The sequence below is a fragment of the Aedes albopictus genome, chromosome 1 (genome assembly GCF_035046485.1).
Source record: "Aedes albopictus strain Foshan chromosome 1, AalbF5, whole genome shotgun sequence".
In the NCBI taxonomy this organism is placed as follows: domain Eukaryota; kingdom Metazoa; phylum Arthropoda; class Insecta; order Diptera; family Culicidae; genus Aedes; species Aedes albopictus.
Window position 1 is genome coordinate 321881384 of NC_085136.1, and position 24925 is coordinate 321906308.

The 24925-nt window shown below is 45.2% G+C and overlaps 1 protein-coding gene across 4 annotated transcripts in view; it reads right to left on the reverse strand.

Moving 5' to 3' along the window:
• Positions 1-24925, reverse strand: part of LOC109406630 (uncharacterized) — a 688592-nt gene that overhangs the window by 131213 nt on the left and 532454 nt on the right. For all 4 annotated transcript variants that reach the window (XM_062847228.1, XM_062847227.1, XM_062847225.1 and 1 more), the window contains 3 exons: positions 20527-20696; positions 20277-20412; positions 8422-8558 (listed from right to left, as the gene is read on the reverse strand). In XM_062847228.1, the coding sequence (XP_062703212.1) occupies positions 8422-8558; positions 20277-20412; positions 20527-20696 (443 nt within the window). The remainder of the gene's footprint in view (positions 1-8421; positions 8559-20276; positions 20413-20526; positions 20697-24925) is intronic.

Sequence of the window (24925 nt, forward strand, 5' to 3'; positions counted from 1 at the left end):
GGTGAGAACAATAACAATTTTCGAATTCAAAGTATCCGTTGGTGTGATGCCTATGTTTTCCATGAAGAATCTTGGCCTTAAAAATAAAAAATTGATAAAATTATAGCCGTAGGTCTCACTTGCCCCGGATTCTCACTTGCCCCGGGGTACCTTATATTAGTGTGAAAATTCTGCCTGAATCACTGAAAGCAGTAATGCAACAATCTCTGGAGGAATTTCTGCAGGGTTCTCTGGGTGAGTCCTTGAAGAAATTTCTGGACATATTCATGTGGGAATTCTCACTGAAATCCTTCTTCTTCTTGGCGTAACGTCCTCATTGGGACAAAGCCTGCTTCTCAGCTTAGTGTTCTATGAGCACTTCCACAGTTATTAACTGAGAGCTTCCTCTGCTAATGACCATTTTGCTTGCGTATATCGTGTGGCAGGCACGAAGATACTTTATGCCCAAGGAAGTCAAGGAAATTTCCTTTACGAAAAGATCCTGGACCGACCGGGAATCGAACCCGTCACCCTCAGCATGGTCATGCTGAATACCCGTGCGTTTACCGCCTCGGCTATATGGCCCCTATCACTGAAATCCCTCCTAAATCAATTACTGCACAAATCTCCGGTGGTCTGAAGAAACACCTGAACGAATTTATGAAGAAATATCTGGGAAAAAATCTGAGGAAACCATTAAAACAAAAAAAGGAATCTTTGAAAGAATGGCTAAAGAAATCCCCGTAGAAAACTCTGATGGGATCCCTGGAGAAATCTTAAGAATAATTTCTACGGTAATTCCTGATGGAGTTCCAGAAGAAACCTATAAAAATCTTCCTGAAAGGACTTCAGGAAAAATTTCTTAAGACATTCATCAGGAAATAAATGTAAAGAAATGTAAAATTTTTAGAAAACATATTTGGAAGAACTTCTTGGAAAAAAATCGCCGAAAGGATTTTCGATGTATTTTAGGACCGAATTCCTAGAGTAATTTCAGAAGCAATCCATGGAATAATTTTGGAAAAATTCCATAAAAGATTTCCTTGGACAAGTTTATGGAGGAATGTCATAGAGAATTTCTGATAGAATTTCCAGGGAAATTTTTAAAAGAATCCCCCGAAGAATTTCTGAAGGATTTTTTTGTAAAAATTTCTGAAGGATTGCAAGATTTTCTAATGAAATCCTTGGTAAAAATCAGAAAGAACCTTCAATTTTCTTGAAGAATCGCTGAATGCATTTCTGAAAGAATCCATGGATGGTTTCCGGAAGCAATTTTCGTACGGATTCCTAAAAAAAACTATGGAGGAATTTTTAACGAGAACTTTGTTAGAGGAATTTTTGGAGAAAGTTTTGAAAATTCCATATGAAATTCTAGAGGGCGAACCATTAAATATGTTCAAAAGAACTTTCAAATGGAAGCCATTGAAGGCTTTTCGAAAGGAGTTTTTGGAGGTTTTTTATGAAGCTATATCTGAAAAAAATGCAGGGAATGTAATATAGAAAAGAACCCAATTTAATTTATTAGGTAATCTTTAAATAACTTTGGAGAAAATTTAGAAGGAAAGTAAAAAGAACTAAATATTTTTAAAGATTTCTTAGTTAAATCTCCAATGCTATGCATGACATATTTGTTGTAAAAAGTCTGAAAGATTTTCTGAAAGAATCGCTGAAGGGATTTCTGAAGAATAACCAGGAGTATGTTTGGTTGAATTTCTAAAGATATCCACGAGGAACAAAATAAAATCCGAGTGAATCTTTGATAGTCGGTTAAGGATAATCGCCGTGGACGATTAAAGCCAATCGAACCAAATAATAAAATCTTTGCTAGTTATTGTTAAATGCTCGAAGAGCATTTTCACGAGGAATTTGTGTTCTGGAGAAATATCAGGACGACCTTCTGAAAGTATTCCATTTAGTAGAGACCTCTTTATCTTTAACTGGGCTTGGAAGGCGCAAATATCGAAAAAAAAAATACCCAGGTGATCTTCTTATATCCAGTAGGACGGAAATAATCCTCAATTTCGCTGAGAAGTTTTTCATATATGTATGAATACATATAGGGTCTTGTACCATTTGAGCAGGTGTACCTATTTTGGGCACTTGCCGCTATAACTAAGTCAATTTCAAACTGATTTACTTGAAATTTTGTATAGAGTTAGGCATGTACAGTATCTAACTCTGTACAAAAATTCAAATCAATCGGTTTGAAATTGACTTAGTTATAGCGGCAAGTGCCCAAAATAGGTACACCTGCCCAAATGGTACAAAACCCTATTAGTGAGGGCGCTCATACTGGGAGTTGAAAAAAAATAATTGATCTCAAAAGCGGGTTACTCATTGAGTAACTTGGAATAACCTCGATGACACAGGAGCAGAAGCACGTTTCAAAGCTTTTGAGTACATTTTTTTAACACATTCTTTTTTCTTATGGTTGTACCTGGTTATATACTGGAAAAACTAGTAATTAGAAGGCACGAAATGTTGCTAATTAACAATTTGAGAGATGAAACTTGTGAAAAAAATCGCTTTCTGGTAAGATTCGAACCCACGACTTCATATTCGCTAGATCGGCGCTTTAACCAACTAAGCCACGGAACAGGTAATGATTCTGCGGAATAGAAAGCCAAACTGACTCCGAAGCCTTACCGTGAACACTCCGTTTTCCCAAACCATTCTTTCTTTCGGCTTAGATGCCAATCCACAACACACTCGCGTTTGTGCTCATTAACTACAAGTGAGAGCGAAAATCATTTAAAAGTTTTTCCGGTATGCTTCAGACATACCAGCATCTGGTAATATGCCAGTAAAAGGGCAATATGCATCATTGTTCTACCTGATTCCCTGCTGAATATTGTTTTCGCTATTCTTTCTTTCGACATTGGCACTACGTGTCCAGCCCACTGAAGTCTGCCGTATTTTATACATTTTACAATATTCGCATCTTTGTACGCTTGGCCCAACTCGAGATTCATGCGTCTGCGCTACACTCAATTGTATTGTTCCCGAGATTTGTCCGCAGCACTTTTTACTCGAACACTCCGAAAGCTTTTTGGTCTACCTCCTTTAAGCCTCGAGCGATCGCGCTGTTGTATTTTGTACAACACGTTGAAAAAATCTCGCTTTTTGTACTCAGCATGAGCGTGGTGCTGGTTGGGGTGGCCAACCGCGCGACTGCCGGAAGGTTAACATCCACGCCTCCTAACCGTAGAGGGCAACCGGAAGTGTCACCGTCTTATATAGAGCGAATTACGTTGGTATTTGCAAGTTACGGGGCCTAAGCTGGTTACGCAATCCGTAAAAGGCCTTATTCGTAGCTGCAATATGCCTTTTCACATGTCGCAAGTGTTCCTAGATGAACAAATTCTTCAACTACTTCCAACACATCCCCATAAATCACTACCTCAGCACTAACACCATAAGGCTTGCTACTGTCTCTACCCGCTATCACGTACTTCGTCTTGGTAGAGTAAATCGCCAAGCCTATCCTCGTTGTCTCTCTCTCTTCAGAGGAGCATAAGCTTCCTACATTTCCTTACGGTCAATGCCAATGTCAGTACCGTAAACCGGGGTCAAATTGATCTTCGGGTCAAAATTGATCTATCGTTTTTCCGTTAGGAAAACCATATTTTTAATAGTTTGCCTTTAAGTGTCGTAAAATTGGAATCTGATCCAAAACGATATGTGTAGGGAAATTATTTAAAAAAAATGCTTTATCTACATGAAAAACGATTGATCAATTTCAACCCAAAGATCAATTGGACCCCAGTTTACGGTACTTGACTTTGATCAGTCCAGAGTTGCGCGTATCAGCCTAATTAGCTTCGCCGGAAAACCATATTCCGACATCTGCCAAAGTGCCCTTTACTTGCATTTTACCAGATTTGCTGTTATGTCTGAAACATACTGGAAAACTTGTAATTAGAAGAAATGAAATGTTGCTATTTGAAAAATTAAGAGATGAAATTTGTAAAAAAAATCGCGTTCTGATGGGATTCGAACCCACGACTCCGTATTCGCTGGACCAGCGCTATACCAACTAAGCAACAAAACAGGTAGCCCGAAGAGAGATGGGTTTGTGAAAAAGGAGTGTTCACGGTGTGGCTTCGGAGTCAGTTTGGCTTTTTATTCCGCAGAATCAGTACATGTTCTGTGGCTTAGTTGCAGAGTTTAAAATTTTCATTTTCAATGAGTGAAATTCAACGTGAATTTTGAAGATTCTCAACTGAGGGATCAAAATAAAATTCATTTTGGTGAATGAATTTTTCCACCTATTTATTAATTTTTCTGTCACTGACAATTTTCACTGAGAAACAAAACTGGACCGTAACTCCCGATTATACTTCCAATTACCTCAAAACTTGTGTATAGTTGTTAATTAGAACAATAATTATGTTCTCTATTTGTCCATTAAGTCGGATTGTGCGTCTGTTAACAGAAATTGGACGTTTTACGACGTGCGAAAAAATATTCGTGACAGAGAATTGAATGAAAAAAGAGAGGCATTCAAATGACAATGAATGTGGCCAAACACGAATGAAAAAATGAGAATGTCAATCTTCACTTTCAATCTTCGATTTTTTTACTCTCTGCTTAGTTGGTTAAAACACCGGTCTAGCGAATACGGAGTCGTGGGTTCGAATCCCACCAGAACGCGATTTTTTTCACAAATTTCATCTCTCAATTTGTCAATTAGCAACATTTTGTGCCTTCTAATCACTAGTTTTTAGAATGTTTCAGTCATATCAACTAATCTGGCTGTTTACTAACTAACTGATGACGCAACCAAACGAAAGAGCTGCTTTTTGCAACGGGAGGTGCCGAGTAAAGCATCCCCTAGTAGCACATATGTTTTAGAAGAGTCGAAATAACTCCTATATGACCAAATTTGGTCATATAAGAGTCACAAAAACTGATATAGAACATGTGTGCTAGTGGGGTCCAGTCACAATAGATTCTTGTTTTGTTTACGAACAGGTTGACGTGAAACAAATGCGTGTCTTGTGATGATAAGTTTATGGTGCAGTTCCTTACTAGCAACCACTTAAACAAAAACATTATCATAATTGTTGAACCACATTGGTTTCATATCTTCCTGTAAACACCAACCACTATCCAGAATCCATTGTCCTTGAACTTGCTCCAGCAGCCCTCCTCCCGTCATGCCACTCATTTCCCTCCGCGTTCAATGAAGAATGACGAATATAAATCAAGAGGAATACGTCATTATTATTCATTACTGTCCCTACGGCATCCTCCGCCTGACCTCCGGAATTGTTCCCTGTTCTGCCTGCGACAACCTAACAAGTAAACGAACGCAGCCATCGAAACCCTCTGGCTCTGACAATGGACGAGGATGACAGGAGGGCAGGACAAACAGCGCAGCACTGACTGACACTTTGTATTTAGGTCCTTTGTGGCAAAACGGGAAACCCGTGTCCCGTGGGGACTTGTCGTTCAAGTGTTTTGCCTACCCGGATCAAAATTCCTGCACAAATGTGGTTTTACAACAAATATATTCTATTGCAAAGAAAGTTCGGACAGTAAGATGACAATAACATGGATGGTTGGTGCATGATTTTGTTCATAGAAACATATTTCTGAAGTGTTGAAGATCTTGAAATTCTATACATTTTAGTAAAAACTGTTCATCTACGATTCATTGTATAGTGCATAACCATAAGTTATATTGTTATTCAATTGTTTCTAGCGGTGGTCACAATGAAATGTATTGTAATATAACAATACAGCATATTGTATCAGAATTGGACATTTCATAAGGGTCGCCCTCGCTTATCATTGTGTGAAATCGAAGGATGGGCTCGGGGGCCCAAGGCTAGGAAGGAGGGACCATCTCCTAGTCGTTGTCCTGGTCGTTGTATGTGAATTATGTTACGCTACTACCGGTAATAAAACCAATTATAAATGAAGGATTGCCACTCATGTGCTGCTGCCACTGCTGCACGAAAACAGGCAAGCAGGACCTGGTACCTCAGCCCGTAGCAGTAGAGTGTGCTGGACGAAATCTAGCTCTCGGTTAGACTAATCTCATCGTAATGGAGGATTAATGATTTAATTGCGCAGATGATGATAGAATACGGAATGGCGGCTATATATCTATATGCTTGGAGGAATGTTCAGTATTTGGAAGGGGTATCCTCTACACCAAATAATGATAAAAACGTTTTATGGTTTTGATGACCGATAACATCAAAGAAAATCGGGATATTCAACGAAGCATTTAAAAGGCGTCTCTTTATTTATTGTCTTCTCAGTCTTCTCTGTCTTCTCTGTCTTCACTGTCTTCTCTGTCTTCTCTATCTTCTCTGTCTTCTCTGTCTTCTCTGTCTTCTCTGTCCTCTCTGTCCTCTCTGTCCTCTCTGTCTTCTCTGTCTTCTCTGTCTTCTCTGTCTTCTCTGTCTTCTCTGTCTTCTCTGTCTTCTCTGTCTTCTCTGTCTTCTCTGTCTTCTCTGTATTCTCTGTCTTCTCTGTCTTCTCTGTCTTCTCTGTCTTCTCTGTCTTCTCTGTCTTCTCTGTCTTCTCTGTCTTCTCTGTCTTCTCTGTCTTCTCTGTCTTCTCTGTCTTCTCTGTCTTCTCTGTCTTCTCTGTCTTCTCTGTCTTCTCTGTCTTCTCTGTCTTCTCTGTCTTCTCTGTCTTCTCTGTCTTCTCTGTCTTCTCTGTCCTCTCTGTCCTCTCTGTCCTCTCTGTCTTCTCTGTCTTCTCTGTCTTCTCTGTCTTCTCTGTCTTCTCTGTCTTCTCTGTCTTCTCTGTCTTCTCTGTCTTCTCTGTCTTCTCTGTCTTCTCTGTCTTCTCTGTCTTCTCTGTCTTCTCTGTCTTCTCTGTCTTCTCTGTCTTCTCTGTCTTCTCTGTCTTCTCTGTCTTCTCTGTCTTCTCTGTCTTCTCTGTCTTCTCTGTCTTCTCTGTCTTCTCTGTCTTCTCTGTCTTCTCTGTCTTCTCTGTCTTCTCTGTCTTCTCTGTCTTCTCTGTCTTCTCTGTCTTCTCTGTCTTCTCTGTCTTCTCTGTCTTCTCTGTCTTCTCTGTCTTCTCTGTCTTCTCTGTCTTCTCTGTCTTCTCTGTCTTCTCTGTCTTCTCTGTCTTCTCTGTCTTCTCTGTCTTCTCTGTCTTCTCTGTCTTCTCTGTCTTCTCTGTCTTCTCTGTCTTCTCTGTCTTCTCTGTCTTCTCTGTCTTCTCTGTCTTCTCTGTCTTCTCTGTCTTCTCTGTCTTTTCTTTCTTCTCTGTTCTCTGTCTTCTCTGTCTTCTCTGTCTTCTCTGTCTTCTCTGTCTTCTCTGTCTTCTCTGTCTTCTCTGTCTTCTCTGTCTTCTCTGTTTTCTCTGTCTTCTCTGTCTTCTCTGTCTTCTCTGTCTTCTCTGTCTTCTCTGTCTTCTCTGTCTTCTCTGTCTTCTCTGTCTTCTCTGTCTTCTCTGTCTTCTCTGTCTTCTCTGTCTTCTCTGTCTTCTCTGTCTTCTCTGTCTTCTCTGTCTTCTCTGTCTTCTCTGTCTTCTCTGTCTTCTCTGTCTTCTCTGTCTTCTCTGTCTTCTCTGTCTTCTCTGTCTTCTCTGTCTTCTCTGTCTTCTCTGTCTTCTCTGTCTTCTCTGTCTTCTCTGTCTTCTCTGTCTTCTCTGTCTTCTCTGTCTTCTCTGTCTTCTCTGTCTTCTCTGTCTTCTCTGTCTTCTCTGTCTTCTCTGTCTTCTCTGTCTTCTCTGTCTTCTCTGTCTTCTCTGTCTTCTCTGTCTTCTCTGTCTTCTCTGTCTTCTCTGTCTTCTCTGTCTTCTCTGTCTTCTCTGTCTTCTCTGTCTTCTCTGTCTTCTCTGTCTTCTCTGTCTTCTCTGTCTTCTCTGTCTTCTCTGTCTTCTCTGTCTTCTCTGTCTTCTCTGTCTTCTCTGTCTTCTCTGTCTTCTCTGTCTTCTCTGTCTTCTCTGTCTTCTCTGTCCTCTCTGTCTTCTCTGTCTTCTCTGTCTTCTCTGTCTTCTCTGTCTTCTCTGTCTTCTCTGTCTTCTCTGTCTTCCCTGCCTTCTCTGTCTTCTCTGCCTTCTCTGTCTTTTTTGTTTTCTTGATCTTATTTATCTTTTTCACGGTTACTCAGCCGGACGCAAAAGATTTAAATCTTCGGCTGTCATACCATTGAAGCTTTCAAATAAATTAGCTTTAAATAGAATCCTCAACTGAGGCTCTTTGCATCCTCTCTGCAGTGCAACTCACTTCTTCAACCAGAAATAAAGCGTCCATCGATTTAATATTTACTTCCCATTAATGCACTTCCTCGATTCAATACACCCTCATTTCCTCAATCAATAAGGAACCGCAAGAAACCCACACCAAGCACCACAAAGAGTGGAGGAAACCCACTCTTCCACATTCCCAATCAACTAGACGGCCTCCATTTGATGAACCCAACCAATTTCAATGGCGAGAAAGAAGGTGGGTGCAACGTTCTATGTACTTACATTCTTGTACCAGGAAAAGGACGTCACCGGTGGACGGGCGTCGGCCCGGCACTTGAGCGTCACGTTTTCGCCCTCGGACCGGGTGATGACTCGGCTGGGATCTTCGTTCGCCAGATGGACCGATACGACCGGTTGGTCTGTTGCAGGTTGATGATGGTGGCGCGACGGCGGCGACGGCATCCAGTTAATGGTCGGCCCATCAGTCGTCGGAGGAGAGCGGAATAGAAGAAGGAAGCAATAATTAATATAAAATACAGCTTTGGTGCATTAGAGAGGAAATTATAAAATTTAATTTATCGTATACACAGCGTGGTCTCGGAGAGTTTGCTTGCCCGGTCGGACGGTCGGTCTGTTGGTCGGTTGGTCTCGTTTAGTTTATGGAAGTGAAGGAATGGAACGGAAAGGGTGGGTGGTTCGTCTCCGTCGCGCTGGATATGGTTCTATTTCAGGAACAAGCGTATGCCGCCAGGATGGAAGTAATGGTCACTCCCATTTGGCAACAGAAGCAGAACAGTCGTGCAGAGGCGTGCACCAGAAAATAGAAGGAAAATTTCTGAGATTGCCAAAAATGAGTCTACGTAGTTTATGGACAGCGCCTTGTGTCTTCCCGGTCCACATAGGTCCAGCACCAGGACGTGGATTTTGGTCTCTGTGCTCATATCACATTTTCTTATCGAAGAAGCGCTAGGAGAACTCGAAAATCAATGGCAGTTTTGGATCCGTCAAAGGCGAAACTATTGTAGCTGGATGGGCTGGTGGCTCGAACATGGTAAGCCCTAAATCGTTTGACAAATTTCACCATTCACCATGCGCAGCAAGCCCTCCACGACCAGTTGCCGTAGAGCATACGATGCCGATGGCTTCTACAAGAACCCGGCAATGTGCCGCTCTCTGTGTTCTGCTGTGTGAGCGAAGGCGTAAACGGACGAGCTGCGCCAGCAGCTGGAGAAAGAGAAGCGGGAGATGGAACTCGAGTTCGAACATACACAGATGGTGAAGAAGTTCGCCGAAGAAGAAGCCCATCAGAGGAAACTCGACAAAATGCGGACGGAGATGGCAGAGAAGCTGAAGCGGAAAGCAGGCGGTGAAAAAGAGCTGGAGCAAGCTATCGAAGGCGGTATAGTGGGAAGTTCAAAAAGCGGAACAAAGCAGATGATGGAATCGGAGCAGACGAAGCCGGGGAAAGGATTCAAGAAGGAATTCGAGGAATGGAAAGCCTCGAAAAGCGGAAGCGACGGTAGGCGATTTCGAAGATCAGAGAGAAGCGTACCACAAGCACTCGACTTCGAAAATTTGTCGCAAACTGTCACTGAAGCCGGTTGGAGGTTAATTGAGTCTGCCGGAGAGTTTTAGGATCAGACGTGGCGGAGATTCAACGCCTCTCGGTCGACTAGAGGGGTTCCCAAACCCGAGAGGGTAAAAACAACCAAGAATATGAAGAATGTAGTGGAAGTTGTTGATTCGGAAAGCGCGAGTTTCGAAGAAGAAGAAGAAGAGTCCGCTGAAGAGGCGGAAAGCTGCGAAAAAGAATAAAAAAGTTCCAGCAAGGAAGAAGAGAGTTCCGCAGAGAAGGAAGAAAGCAGCGAAGTAAGTTCGGGAAGTTCCGAAGAGGAGAGAAAGAAAGAGAAGCCTCGTCGGAAAAGGCAAGGATGGGTGGAAAAAGCGGTAGCGAGAATCGACGAAGGCGCAGATGTCCGCTCGGTAATTCCTCTCCAGGAAGTTGCCATCGTTTTCTGGGAAGATCGAGGAATGGCCCATGTTTATCAGCAGCTACGAGACGTCAACGAAGGCGTGCGGCTTTTCCGACATGGAGAATTTGGCACGGCTACAGGAGTGCCTGAAAGGGGAAGACCTAGAGGCGCTGAGGAGCAGACTACTTCTTCCGAAATCCGTACCAAAGATTGTGGAGACACTGCACATGCTGTATGCAGCGCCACCGAAAGCGGATTGGCTAGCGAGTTTTATCAGCTTCGGAATGGTAGTTCAGCAGCTCGCCGATCACCTAGAAGCGACTGGGCTAACGACGCCCCTGATCAATCCCATGCTGATCCAGAAACTGACGGAGAAGCTACCGGCTGCAACCCAGCTGGAATGGGTACGGTATCGCAGAAAGAGAAAAGTTGTGACGCTGCGGACGTTATCCAACTTCCTGTCAAGGATAGTGAGACGCTAGCAAAGTTGCAGCGTACGAAGAAGGAACCCCCGCTCCGTAGAATCCGGATCGATGAAAGGATCGACAAGCGGCGTGGAAGACAGTAGGACAGCAGCCCAAGCCAACCGTAATTTGCACTACGGCAAATATTCCGCGAACACTATCGCGTTTTTGAAGGAAGAATCGCCGTATACGATGATCGAAAAGAACTGCGTGTGACTTGGACTGCCGGAGTTTCCAGAATGGAGAAAGATCCGCAGTGCGTGAGTCTGTTCATCTCGGCAAGAGGATCCACGCAACGCATCCATATCAAGAGTGCTCACACAGCACAGGAGAGCTTAAAGCTGCCGCAGTTCACGGTAGCTATTTCGGATGTGGTGAAGAAATACGCACATCTTCAAGGCCTACCGAACACCGATGTACAGCAAACCGTTTCACAAATTTTGATCAAGTTGAATCTTTACGCGCCGTTGAAATCGCGATTTGGTCGACTGGACAAGCCGATAGCAGTGAGGTCAAAGCTGGGTTGGACCGACAGAACCGGAAAACGCGATCAACGGAATGGTCGCGCATCATTCGTGCAGCCCGGTGTCCCATCAGGAGTCCGGCACTTCCATCGCCTTGCTTCCGGAGCCGGAAGAATACAGAAGAGCGGTGGAGATGTTGAAGAAGTCAACGAGAGGATCAACGATCGGTGGTAAAGAAGTCGACGTTGGAGAAGCGACAGAGGAAGGATCCCGAGGTCGATACCAAAGTCCACTGCATGATCGCTGACAATCTCGGCCAAGGCTACGTGTACGAAACGACGGCGTTGGAGCGGCTCTGTTGGAGTGCACCAAGGTGTGGCACGTTACGCTAGTCAGCATTCTAAACGAGGAGAAGTGGAACAACTATAACCAGAAGCTTCCGGAAGAGAAAAATGTCCACGTACCTCGCTACTATTTCCGTAGCACTCGACTGCACGTTTCCGCTGGCGCAAGCCAGGAGGCAAAAGGTGCTGTGGCAAACATCCGCACCAAGAGAACTACTGGACCGGTAGGTTAGATCATGAGGGCGAAGTCGAAACTTTCATCGTTGCAGTACTTGCGACTGGATCTGCAAGCTGCAGAGTTAGGTCGAACTCTATATTCAAGACAACTCCATTGGAGGTGAAGCAGCGTTCTATGTGGTCCGACTCGAAGACTATGCTGTCGTGCATCCACTACGACCACCGTCGTCGGTACGAGCAGATTGAGGCTTGCAGAACGAAGTGCAACGCAACCGACACCAGGGTCAACCCCGCCCGCGCCCAACTGCTTAGCAGACATCAAGAACTGATGCCCACGTGCAACCCGATCTGACCTGCCCGCAAAGGAAGGGTATCACTACCTTTCAGGCCCTATCAGATGCACCCGAAGGTTGCAGACAGCAGGGTCTCACCTACCCCGACCCTTGCCGGGGACCCCTTTCCAACCGCAAGCTCGGATCTAACCCAGTAGACCGACGCCACGACAGCACCGCTACCGGGACTTCCTCTCCGCGGCCACTTAATCGCTGTAAGGGTCGATCTCGACCGCAGGGCACCGGTATGACCTACGAAGCCGACTTCGAACCCCTGGACCACCTCTTGTACTACATCTGGACTAGACATTCTCCGAGTCCACGCGCCACCTCCTCTGTAGCTCCCAGACAATATGGGTGATGGTTGAAACGGCATTCCAGCTAACCTCATCCCTACACATCCTCTGGACCAAGTTGTCCGGAGTTGTGTCCTCCCCGCATGTGGCAAGCATGCGGTCACGCATTGTTGGAAAACGCGGGCACACGAACAAAACGTGTTCCGCCGTTTCCTCTAAACCATTGCACGCTGGGCATTCGGGAGAATCCGCATGCCCGAAACGGTGTAGATACGGTCGGAAGCAACCATGACCTGTAAGGACCTGTGTCAGGTGGAATGTAACTTCCCCATGGCGCCTATTGATCCAACTATCTACCCTCGGTATCAACCTATGGGTCCACCTTCCTTTGGTGGAACTGTCCCACGCGCGCTGCCATTTGACCATAGAGGCCATCCTGATAGTCCTGCGTATGCCTCTTGTGCCGCGCATTTCGAAGCACTCCATGTCCGAGCAAAGGCGGATAACAAAGTGATATTACTTTGATAATAAACTATGTTATCAGTGTTATCATTTTGTTATTTTTGTTATCATCTTTTTTTTTTTTTTTTTTTTTTTTTTTTTTTTTTTTTTTTTTTTTTTTTTCTATCTTTATTATAGAGATTTTTAGCCCGAGGCTGGTTCATCTCTTAGAATTTAAGATTCATTACATAATTTCATTTTTGTTTACATACTTTACTTTTCATACTCCTTGTTTTTATCGGAGAAAAATCGGTTGATTCAACTGTCACTACATCGGTTTCCTCAATATCTGGGCTATCTTCCGATCCGTCGTTCTGGCAACCCTGCTTCTGCGTTTTACGTTTCGGAGTGTTCTCTTTCCTATCCGATGACAGCCGTCGCTTGCTTGGTAATTGTTCTTCGTCTGACTCATTCTCTGTTGATTCAGGTTCGCTATTGTCGGCGTTCACGTGATCGGGTTGTGTGGGCATTTTAACTTCAGCATTTTTAGGCATTCGTTTTGGGCTATCGTTGTTGTTTTTCAATGTACCTCGTTGTCGTTGTGCAGCATCTAGCGGTGGGAAGTCGGCTTCCACGAGAGCGTATGTTTCGGTGGTCGTCCTAACGGTCTGTGTTACGTTCGATTGCGGTGTGGTGGTGTTGTTGATATTTCGAGGATGAGGTTTCTTCGTCTTCGGTTGATTTGGGTATGTGATCATCGTGACGTCATTGGCGATGGTCACATACGAAGGGATTGGGTGAGTGAGCTGCATTCTTACAACTCTAACACCATTATAGAGCCCAGGGAAATAGTGTTTCCACCTTTCCCTGGAAATGGAAAGAATAGTTCCGTATTTCCGAAGATGTTCAACAATCACGGAAGAAGGCGTGTTGGGCGGTAAATCGTGCACCCGCACGTTGATTGCTCCATCCTCTACATACACGGGGATCTTGTATTCATTTTCACCACATCTGATGATGTGCTGCAAATGGCGAGTGTCTTGGTAATGCCTGGCGATGTCCATGTCTACCATTTCGATGCAAACACAGTTTCGTACATTGTGAAGCTGGACATTTCGGATGTGTTTAATGTCCAACTTCAGTTGCTCACATATGAATTTATGCACAGCAGGCACCTCAGGTGTTCTAGGTAAAACACTGAAGTCTACCACCAATGTGTTTTCGCGTTTTGCACTCATTTTATGACGATTGGTATGAACGCGTCCGGTTAGCGCAAGCTTTGGCTGTCAACTGAGTTATCATCTTTTTCGATTGATGATAACCAGATGATTACAAATTTAGTTATCGATAATTTTGGTCTATCGCAATAACATAAAAATACAAAATGATAACAAAATATGTTATCTGTTTCCAAACACACATTTCAAAGCTTTCCCAAAACTGAGAGTCTGATGAATCTCGAATCTAAAAATAGATTCCGCTTTCCACATACAATGCGACTGCAGTACGAAAGCGTAGCCTTTTATTACTCTCACTCTCAATGAGTCCCGTTGGTATAGGGGCTATCGGCTGCGACCGACAATCACTCGTTCAGCAGGCTAGCAGCAGCAATACCAGTTGGTTGCATTTTTATTTGAACGATCCATGAAAGTGCACTAATAAATTGTCCCCATTCCAAGTGTGCGCCATCCTGCCATGTCCTGCCGTTCAAATATGCAACACTCCTGGAATTCAGCGGCACGGCGGAGTCCCGGGCGCAGTTTATCACTTTTATCGCACTCGAATCGTTAATTTAAAATGAGTTCCCATTTCCGGCTGTTGCTGCTGCTGCTGGGATTCGGAGGACCCGTCGGCCATGTGTAACACTTTTCGCCGGTGGCGCGGCCGGCGGCCAGCCGACAGCCGGACCACCCTCAAACATTAATAAGCATTTATTTATGTCCCGCGGCAGCCTTGAACCTAATATTTATTTCATTTGGGCTTGGGCGCGGAAAGGTGGTGGAAGGTCGGCTGAGATTCGAGGGGAAATGAGTTCGCCGAGAGATGACCGATATCAGTCATCCTCGTGGCGCAATGGTGGGGTGGTGATGGTGACGGAGACGGAATGAGGCAGGACCAATTCCGTCGACGACTGTTATCTCCGCTAGCCCGGTCCAGTGCAATACGGGATGCTCCAATATGGCGGCCGAGTGGTACACACGCCTCGTGGCAAATGAAATGTAGAAACACAAGAACTGTGTGAAGGGTATGTGTGTGAGTGTTCTAACAATTTATCATTCCGCAACTGGAACGAACTCATTCGACTAATGGGGCAAGTTTTGTCCGAGTCGAGTAGCAGCAGTCGTCCGTCGCCGGTGTATGGCCAGCACTTGTTCCGAGAAACAGCTGATAGCGACGAGAGGAATTTGTTAGGGAATTCTCCCTGGTTTGCTACGTGGAATGAAATGAAGTTATTCGTCAAAGAAGAATCTGTTTAGTGGATAGTACTTCCACCAGCTGAATAAATAACACATTTTTGAAAGGTAATCAACCACACGAGTTTAACGGTTTTGCGGAAACGACCATTTGAATAGAGCAGCCAGAACCATAAAAGCCTTGATTACATTTCACCGGTCGATAGTGGTTTTGTTGGGCCATAAGCCTTATTATACCTACCGGCGGCGAAGCGATGGAACCATTCCGTACGAATTGGTCATCCAACTTGAATCGGAATGGAACGGGAAAGTAAAAAACCAAAACAGCCACCAAGGTTTAATTGTACGACCGAGTGAAATATCCCATTTTACGTTTGTCGCACCCATCCGGAACTACTGACTGGAATGGGTTGAGGCGTTGGGTGGTAGCAATTCTGTTTCGCAGTGGCTTACTCCACAGTCCAACTACATGCCAGCAGCCAATTTTACAGTAATAAAGCACCATCGCCGTTTGCCGTTTCGGTCCCCACAGTTCCACCACTGCCAACATGCTTCCGGATGACCACGTTGGAAAAATATGGTGTGGTTCGAACAGGGGCGTGCACTGGTAATTTAGTTCACTTAATGCGGATCTTTTTTATTTCTTCTAAACCATGAGGGGTAATCTGCCCAACTAACACCTGAAAAGAGAGGTCCAAGTAGTGTGGGGTTAAAGGCAGTCTTCTTCCAAAGTAAAAGTTAGAACTACTTCATCCTCAATCCACTAAACAAAATGGTTGCCTATGGTCGCCAAACCCTTCGTCTCTCCGGAACCACCAAGAAGAAATTGCTTCAAAGAAAGGATACTGCAGATTCCAGGAAGGATACTTCACAGATTCCTGGAAGGAATCTCTACAAATTCCTGGAAGGAATCTCTACAGATTCCTGGAAGGAATCTCTCCAGATTCCTGGAAGGAATCTCTCCAGATACCTGGAAGGAACCTCCCCAAAATCATGGAAAGAATCTCACCAGTGTCCTGGGAGGAATCTCCGCATATTCCTGAGAGGAATCTCCATAGATTTCTTAGAGGAATCTTTGCAGATTCCTGAGAGGAATCTCTACAGATTCCTGGAAGAAACTCCACAGACTCCTGAGAGGAATCTCCATAGATTCCTGGGAGAAGTCTTCACAGATTCCTGGGAGGAATCTACACAGACTTCTGGGAGGAATCTCCACAGATTCCTGGGAGGAATCTCTACAGATTCCTGGGAAGAATCTCCACAGATTCCTGGGAGGAATCTCCGTAGATTTCTGAAAGGAATCTCCACAGATTCCTAGGAGGAATCTCTACAGATTCCTGGGAGGAATCTCTACAGATTCCTGGGAGGAATCTCTTCAGATTCCTGGAAGGAATCTCTACAGATTCCTGGGAGGAATCTCCTCAGATTCCTGGTAGGAATCTCCTCAGATTCCTGAGAGGAATCTCCAAAGATTCCTGAGAGGAATCTCCAAAGATTCCTGAGAGGAATCTCCACAGATTCCTGAGAGGAATCTCCACAGATTCCTGAGAGGAATCTCCACAGATTCCTGAGAGGAATCTCCACAGATTCCTGAGAGGAATCTCCACAGATTCCTGAGAGGAATCTCCACAGATTCCTGAGAGGAATCTCCACAGATTCCTGAGAGGAATCTCCACAGATTCCTGAGAGGAATCTCCACAGATTCCTGAGAGGAATCTCCACAGATTCCTGAGAGGAATCTCCACAGATTCCTGAGAGGAATCTCCACAGATTCCTGCGAGGAATCTCCACAGATTCCTGAGAGGAATCTCCACAGATTCCTGAGAGGAATCTCCACAGATTCCTGAGAGGAATCTCCACAGATTCCTGAGAGGAATCTCCACAGATTCCTGAGAGGAATCTCCACAGATTCCTGAGAGGAATCTCCACAGATTCTTCAGAGGAATCTCCACAGATTCCTTGGAAGAATCCCCACAGATTCCTGGGAGGAATCTTCACAGATTCCTGAGAGGAATCTGCACAGATTCCTGAGAGGAATCTCCACAGATTCCTGAGAGGAATCTCCACAGATTCCTGAGAGGAATCTCCACAGATTCCTGAGAGGAATCTCCACAGATTCCTGAGAGGAATCTCCACAGATTCCTGAGAGGAATCTCCACAGATTCCTGAGAGGAATCTCCACAGATTCCTGAGATGAATCTCCACAGATTCCTGAGAGGAATCTCCACATATTCCTGAGAGGAATCTCCACAGATTCCTGAGAGGAATATCCACAGATTCCTGAGAGGAATCTCCACAGATTCCTGAGAGAAATCTCCACAGATTCCTGAAAGGAATATCCACAGATTCCTGAGAGGAACCTCCACAGATTCCTGCGAGAAATCTCCACAGATTCCTGAGAGGAATCACCACAGATTCCTGAGAGGAATCACCACAGATTCCTGCGAGAAATCTCCACAGATTCCTGAGAGGAATCACCACAGATTCCTGAGAGGAATCTCCACAGATTCCTGGGAGAAATCTCCACAGATTCCTGAGAGGAATCTCCACAGATTCCTGAGAGGAACCTCCACAGATTCCTGAGAGGAATCTCCACAGATTCCTGAGAGGAATCTCCACAGATTCCTGAGAGGAATCTCCACAGATTCCTGAGAGGAATCTCCACAGATTCCTGAGAGGAATCTCCACAGATTCCTGAGAGGAATCTCCACAGATTCCTGAGAGGAATCTCCACATATTCCTGAGAGGAATCTCCACAGATTCCTGAGAGGAATCTCCACAGATTCCTGAGAGGAATCTCCACAGATTCCTGAGAGGAATCTCCACAGATTCCTGAGAGGAATCTCCACAGATTCCTGAGAGGAATCTCCACAGATTCCTGAGAGGAATCTCCACAGATTCCTGAGAGGAATCACCACAGATTCCTGAGAGGAATCACCACAGATTCCTGAGAGGAATCTCCACAGATTCCTGAGAGGAATCTCCACAGATTCCTGAGAGGAATCACCACAGATTCCTGAGAGGAACCTCCACAGATTCCTGAGAGGAATCTCCACAGATTCCTGAGAGGAATCTCCACAGATTCCTGAGAGGAACCTCCACAGATTCCTGAGAGGAATCTCCACAGATTCCTGAGAGGAATCTCCACAGATTCCTGAGAGGAATCTCCACAGATTCCTGAGAGGAATCTCCACAGATTCCTGAGAGGAATCTCCACAGATTCCTGAGAGGAATCTCCACAGATTCCTGAGAGGAATCTCCACAGATTCCTGAGAGGAATCTCCACAGATTCCTGAGAGGAATCTCCACAGATTCCTGAGAGGAATCTCCACAGATTCCTGAGAGGAATCTCCACAGATTCCTGAGAGGAATCTCCACAGATTCCTGAGAGGAATCTCCACAGATTTATGAGAGGAATCTCCACAGATTTCTGAGAGGAATCTCCACAGATTCCTGAGAGGAATCTCCACAGATTCCTGAGAGGAATCTCCACAGATTCCTGAGAGGAATCTCCACAGATTCCTGAGAGGAATCTCCACAGATTCCTGAGAGGAATCTCCACAGATTCCTGAGAGGAATCTCCACAGATTCCTGAGAGGAATCTCCACAGATTCCTGAGAGGAATCTCCACAGATTCCTGAGAGGAATCTCCACAGATTTATGAGAGGAATCTCCACAGATTCCTGAGAGGAATCTCCACAGATTCCTGAGAGGAATCTCCACATATTCCTGAGAGGAATCTCCACAGATTCCTGAGAGGAATCTCCACAGATTTCTGAGAGGAATCTCCACAGATTTCTGAGAGGAATCTACACAGATTCCTGAAAGGAATCTCCACAGATTCCTGAGAGGAATCTCCGCAGGTTCCTGAGAGGAAATTCTACAGATTCCTGGGAGGAATCTACACAGATTCCTGGGAGAAATCTTCATAGATTCCTGGGAGGAATCTTCACAGATTCCTGGGAGGAATCTTCACAGATTACTGAGAGGAATCTCCACAGATCCCTGAGAGGAATCTCCACAGATTCCTGAGAGGAATCTCCACAGATTCCTGAGAGGAATCTCCACAGATTCCTGAGAGGAATCTCCACAGATTCCTGAGAGGAATCTCCACAGATTCCTGAGAGGAATCTCCACAGATTCCTGAGAGGAATCTCCACAGATTCCTGAGAGGAATCTCCACAGATTCCTGAGAGGAATCTCCACAGATTCCTGAGAGGAATCTCCACAGATTCCTGAGAGGAATCTCCACAGATTCCTGAGAGGAATCTCCACAGATTCCTGAGAGGAATCTCCACAGATTCCTGAGAGGAATCTCCACAGATTTATGAGAGGAATCTCCACAGATTTCTGAGAGGAATCTCCACAGATTTCTGAGAGGAATCTCCACAGATTCCTGAAAGGAATCTCCACAGACTCCTGAGAGGAATCTCCGCAGGTTCCTGAGAGGAAATTCTACAGATTCCTGGGAGGAATCTACACAGATTCCTGGGAGAAATCTTCATAGATTCCTGGGAGGAATCTTCACAGATTCCTGGGAGGAATCTTCACAGAATACTAGGAGAATAATTCACAGATTGCAGGGAGGAATCTCCACAGATTCATGGGAGAATTCTTTTAAAAAAAGACAATTACACCGTCTTCGACCTTGCGGCCTCTACAGACTGAACAATACTAACATTTGACAACGGACACCACATATAACACCCAGTGGCCCAGTGGAGAATTTTTCGTTTGACGAAAAGTTTTCCCCGACTGGAGCGGGAATCGAACCCACACTCCGAGGCTTATGACACACCTAAACGACTGACGCTGCTAACCGCTCGGCCACGAAGCCCACAGATTCCTGAGAGAAATCTCCACAGATTCCTGGGAGGAAACTCCACAGATTCCTGGGAGGAATCTCCACAGATTCCTGGGAGGAATTTTCACAGATTCCTGGGAAGAATTTCTACAGATTCTTGGGAGGAATCTCCACAGATTTCAAGAAGGAATCTCCACAGATCATGCCACAGATTCTAAGAAGGAATCTTCACAGATTATGCCGATCTGTTCATCCGTTCGTGAACTGAACTCATTTACTTATATATATATAGAGATTTATCCCTCTATTATCATGCAATTCTTCCATTTAATGTGCTGGTGCAGTCCAATGTGTATATGTTGTCATCGTCTTCCCGTCTTAAAACTCATGCCCTCAAAACCTCAAATCCCCTGCCATGATTTACTTACATGCAACGTTGATAATCCGCTTGTCCTCGAGTGAAAAGTTCGAGAACCACGGATTCGAAGCCCGACAGGTCAGCTCGGAGCCATCGTTCCCAGCCGAGACCACCATCGTCAGTATACTGGAGGTAAAATTTGCATCCTGGAACGAGTCAGCAGAGGGGAGAGTGAGTCAGTTTGTTGATTAAATGCCCAACGATGGCCCCGGAATTGCATCTCATTTGTTTGTTGGTTCCTGGGGCCCCTGCATACTTACATTGTTCTCGCTATGTACAGTGATGTCGGCACTCCGAAGGGGTTCCCCGTCCAGCAGCCAGACGATTTTGGCCGCCGGGAAGGAACCCCACACATTGCACCTGATGGGTACGGCTTGTTTCGCGTTCAGCAGCTCATTAGGGGTAACGATCTTCACCCGGAGGGGTTTCACTGCGGAGGGGAGAGAGTGCGAGAACGGGAAGGCGATTAGATTGGATTGGGATGGCTGGTGGCTAAGTAAATGGTGCATTGAAAATATGACAAAGTTTTCATGTATGATTGCATTGTTTTGGAAATGGTGGAATTCTGGATAAAATTCTTGGAAGAATTCGTCCTTGGGAGAATTCTCTCAGAATGTTTGAGAGGATTTTCTGAGAATCCTTGGAAGAATTCTATCAGAATCCTTGGGAGGTTTCTATCAGAATCCTTGAGAGGATTCTCTCAAAATCCTTGGGAGGATGTTCTCAGAATCCTTGCGAAGATTCTCTAAGAATCCTTGGAAGGATTCTCTCAGAATCCTTGGGAGGATTCTCTCAGAATCCTTGGGAGGATTCTCTCAGAATCCTTGGGAGGATTCTCTCAGAATCCTTGGGAGGATTCTCTCAGAATCCTTGGGAGGATTCTCTCAGAATCCTTGGGAGGATTCTCTCAGAATCCTTGGGAGGATTCTCTCAGAATCCTTGGGAGGATTCTCTCAGAATCCTTGGGAGGATTCTCTCAGAATCCTTGGGAGGATTCTCTCAGAATCCTTGGGAGGATTCTCTCAGAATCCTTGGGAGGATTCTCTCAGAATCCTTGGGAGGATTCTCTCAGAATCCTTGGGAGGATTCTCTCAGAATCCTTGGGAGGATTCTCTCAGAATCCTTGGGAGGATTCTCTCAGAATCCTTGGGAGGATTCTCTCAGAATCCTTGGGAGGATTCTCTCAGAATCCTTGGGAGGATTCTCTCAGAATCCTTGGGAGGATTCTCTCAGAATCCTTGGGAGGATTCTCTCAGAATCCTTGGGAGGATTCTCTCAGAATCCTTGGGAGGATTCTCTCAGAATCCTTGGGAGGATTCTCTCAGAATCCTTGGGAGGATTCTCTCAGAATCCTTGGGAGGATTCTCTCAGAATCCTTGGGAGGATTCTCTCAGAATCCTTGGGAGGATTCTCTCAGAATCCTTAAGAGGATTCTCTCAGAATCCTTGGGAGGATTCTCTCAGAATCCTTGGGAGGATTCTCTCAGAATCCTTGGGAGGATTCTCTCAGAATCCTTGGGAGGATTCTCTCAGAATCCTTGGGAGGATTCTCTCAGAATCCTTGGGAGGATTCTCTCAGAATCCTTGGGAGGATTCTCTCAGAATCCTTGGGAGGATTCTCTCAGAATCCTTAAGAGGATTCTCTCAGAATCCTTGGGAGGATTCTCTCAGAATCCTTGGGAGGATTCTCTCAGAATCCTTGGGAGGATTCTCTCAGAATCCTTGGGAGGATTCTCTCAGAATCCTTGGGAGGATTCTCTCAGAATCCTTGGGAGGATTCTTTCAGAATCCTTGGGAGGATTCTCTCAGAATCCTTGGGAGGATTCTCTCAGAATCCTTGGGAGGATTCTCTCAGAATCCTTGGGAGGATTCTCTCAGAATCCTTGGGAGGATTCTCTCAGAATCCTTGGGAGGATTCTCTCAGAATCCTTGGGAGGATTCTCTCAGAATCCTTGGGAGGATTCTCTCAGAATCCTTGGGAGGATTCTCTCAGAATCCTTGGGAGGATTCTCTCAGAATCCTTGGGAGGATTCTCTCAGAATCCTTGGGAGGATTCTCTCAGAATCCTTGGGAGGATTCTCTCAGAATCCTTGGGAGGATTCTCTCAGAATCCTTGGGAGGATTCTCTCAGAATCCTTGGGAGGATTCTCTCAGAATCCTTGGGAGGATTCTCTCAGAATCCTTGGGAGGATTCTCTCAGAATCCTTGGGAGGATTCTCTCAGAATCCTTGGGAGGATTCTCTCAGAATCCTTGGGAGGATTCTCTCAGAATCCTTGGGAGGATTCTCTCAGAATCCTTGGGAGGATTCTCTCAGAATCCTTGGGAGGATTCTCTCAGAATCCTTGGGAGGATTCTCTCAGAATCCTTGGGAGGATTCTCTCAGAATCCTTGGGAGGATTCTCTCAGAATCCTTGGGAGGATTCTCTCAGAATCCTTGGGAGGATTCTCTCAGAATCCTTGGGAGGATTCTCTCAGAATCCTTGGGAGGATTCTCTCAGAATCCTTGGGAGGATTCTCTCAGAATCCTTGGGAGGATTCTCTCAGAATCCTTGGGAGGATTCTCTCAGAATCCTTGGGAGGATTCTCTCAGAATCCTTGGGAGGATTCTCTCAGAATCCTTGGGAGGATTCTCTCAGAATCCTTGGGAGGATTCTCTCAGAATCCTTGGGAGGATTCTCTCAGAATCCTTGGGAGGATTCTCTCAGAATCCTTGGGAGGATTCTCTCAGAATCCTTGGGAGGATTCTCTCAGAATCCTTGGGAGGATTCTCTCAGAATCCTTGGGAGGATTCTCTCAGAATCCTTGGGAGGATTCTCTCAGAATCCTTGGGAGGATTCTCTCAGAATCCTTGGAAGGATTCTCTCAGAATCCTTGGGAGGATTCTCTCAGAATCCTTGGGAGGATTCTCTCAGAATCCTTGGGAGGATTCTCTCAGAATCCTTGGGAGGATTCTCTCAGAATCCTTGGGAGGATTCTCTCAGAATCCTTGGGAGGATTCTCTCAGAATCCTTGGGAGGATTCTCTCAGAATCCTTGGGAGGATTCTCTCAGAATCCTTGGGAGGATTCTCTCAGAATCCTTGGGAGGATTCTCTCAGAATCCTTGGGAGGATTCTCTCAGAATCCTTGGGAGGATTCTCTCAGAATCCTTGGGAGGATTCTCTCAGAATCCTTGGGAGGATTCTCTCAGAATCCTTGGGAGGATTCTCTCAGAATCCTTGGGAGGATTCTCTCAGAATCCTTGGGAGGATTCTCTCAGAATCCTTGGGAGGATTCTCTCAGAATCCTTGGGAGGATTCTCTCAGAATCCTTGGGAGGATTCTCTCAGAATCCTTGGGAGGATTCTCTCAGAATCCTTGGGAGGATTCTCTCAGAATCCTTGGGAGGATTCTCTCAGAATCCTTGGGAGGATTCTCTCAGAATCCTTGGGAGGATTCTCTCAGAATCCTTGGGAGGATTCTCTCAGAATCCTTGGGAGGATTCTCTCAGAATCCTTGGGAGGATTCTCTCAGAATCCTTGGGAGGATTCTCTCAGAATCCTTGGGAGGATTCTCTCAGAATCCTTGGGAGGATTCTCTCAGAATCCTTGGGAGGATTCTCTCAGAATCCTTGGGAGGATTCTCTCAGAATCCTTGGGAGGATTCTCTCAGAATCCTTGGGAGGATTCTCTCAGAATCCTTGGGAGGATTCTCTCAGAATCCTTGGGAGGATTCTCTCAGAATCCTTGGGAGGATTCTCTCAGAATCCTTGGGAGGATTCTCTCAGAATCCTTGGGAGGATTCTCTCAGAATCCTTGGGAGGATTCTCTCAGAATCCTTGGGAGGATTCTCTCAGAATCCTTGGGAGGATTCTCTCAGAATCCTTGGGAGGATTCTCTCAGAATCCTTGGGAGGATTCTCTCAGAATCCTTGGGAGGATTCTCTTAGAATCCTTGGGAGGATTCTCTCAGAATCCTTGGGAGGATTCTCTCAGAATCCTTGGGAGGATTCTCTCAGAATCCTTGGGAGGATTCTCTCAGAATCCTTGGAAGGATTCTCTCAGAATCCTTGGGAGGATTCTCTCAGAATCCTTGGGAGGATTCTCTCAGAATCCTTGGGAGGATTCTCTCAGAATCCTTGGGAGGATTCTCTCAGAATCCTTGGGAGGATTCTCTCAGAATCCTTGGGAGGATTCTCTCAGAATCCTTGGGAGGATTCTCTCAGAATCCTTGGGAGGATTCTCTCAGAATCCTTGGGAGGATTCTCTCAGAATCCTTGGGAGGATTCTCTCAGAATCCTTGGGAGGATTCTCTCAGAATCCTTGGGAGGATTCTCTCAGAATCCTTGGGAGGATTCTCTCAGAATCCTTGGGAGGATTCTCTCAGAATCCTTGGGAGGATTCTCTCAGAATCCTTGGGAGGATTCTCTCAGAATCCTTGGGAGGATTCTCTCAGAATCCTTGGGAGGATTCTCTCAGAATCCTTGGGAGGATTCTCTCAGAATCCTGAACAGGATTCTCTCAGAATTCTGAACATGATTCTCTTAGAATCCTGAGCAGGATTCTCTCAGAATCCTGAGCAGAATTCTCTCAGAATCCTGAGCAGGATTCTCTCAGAATACTGAGCAAAATTCTCTAAGAATCCTGCGCAGGATTCTCTCAGAATCCTGAGCATTATTTTCTCA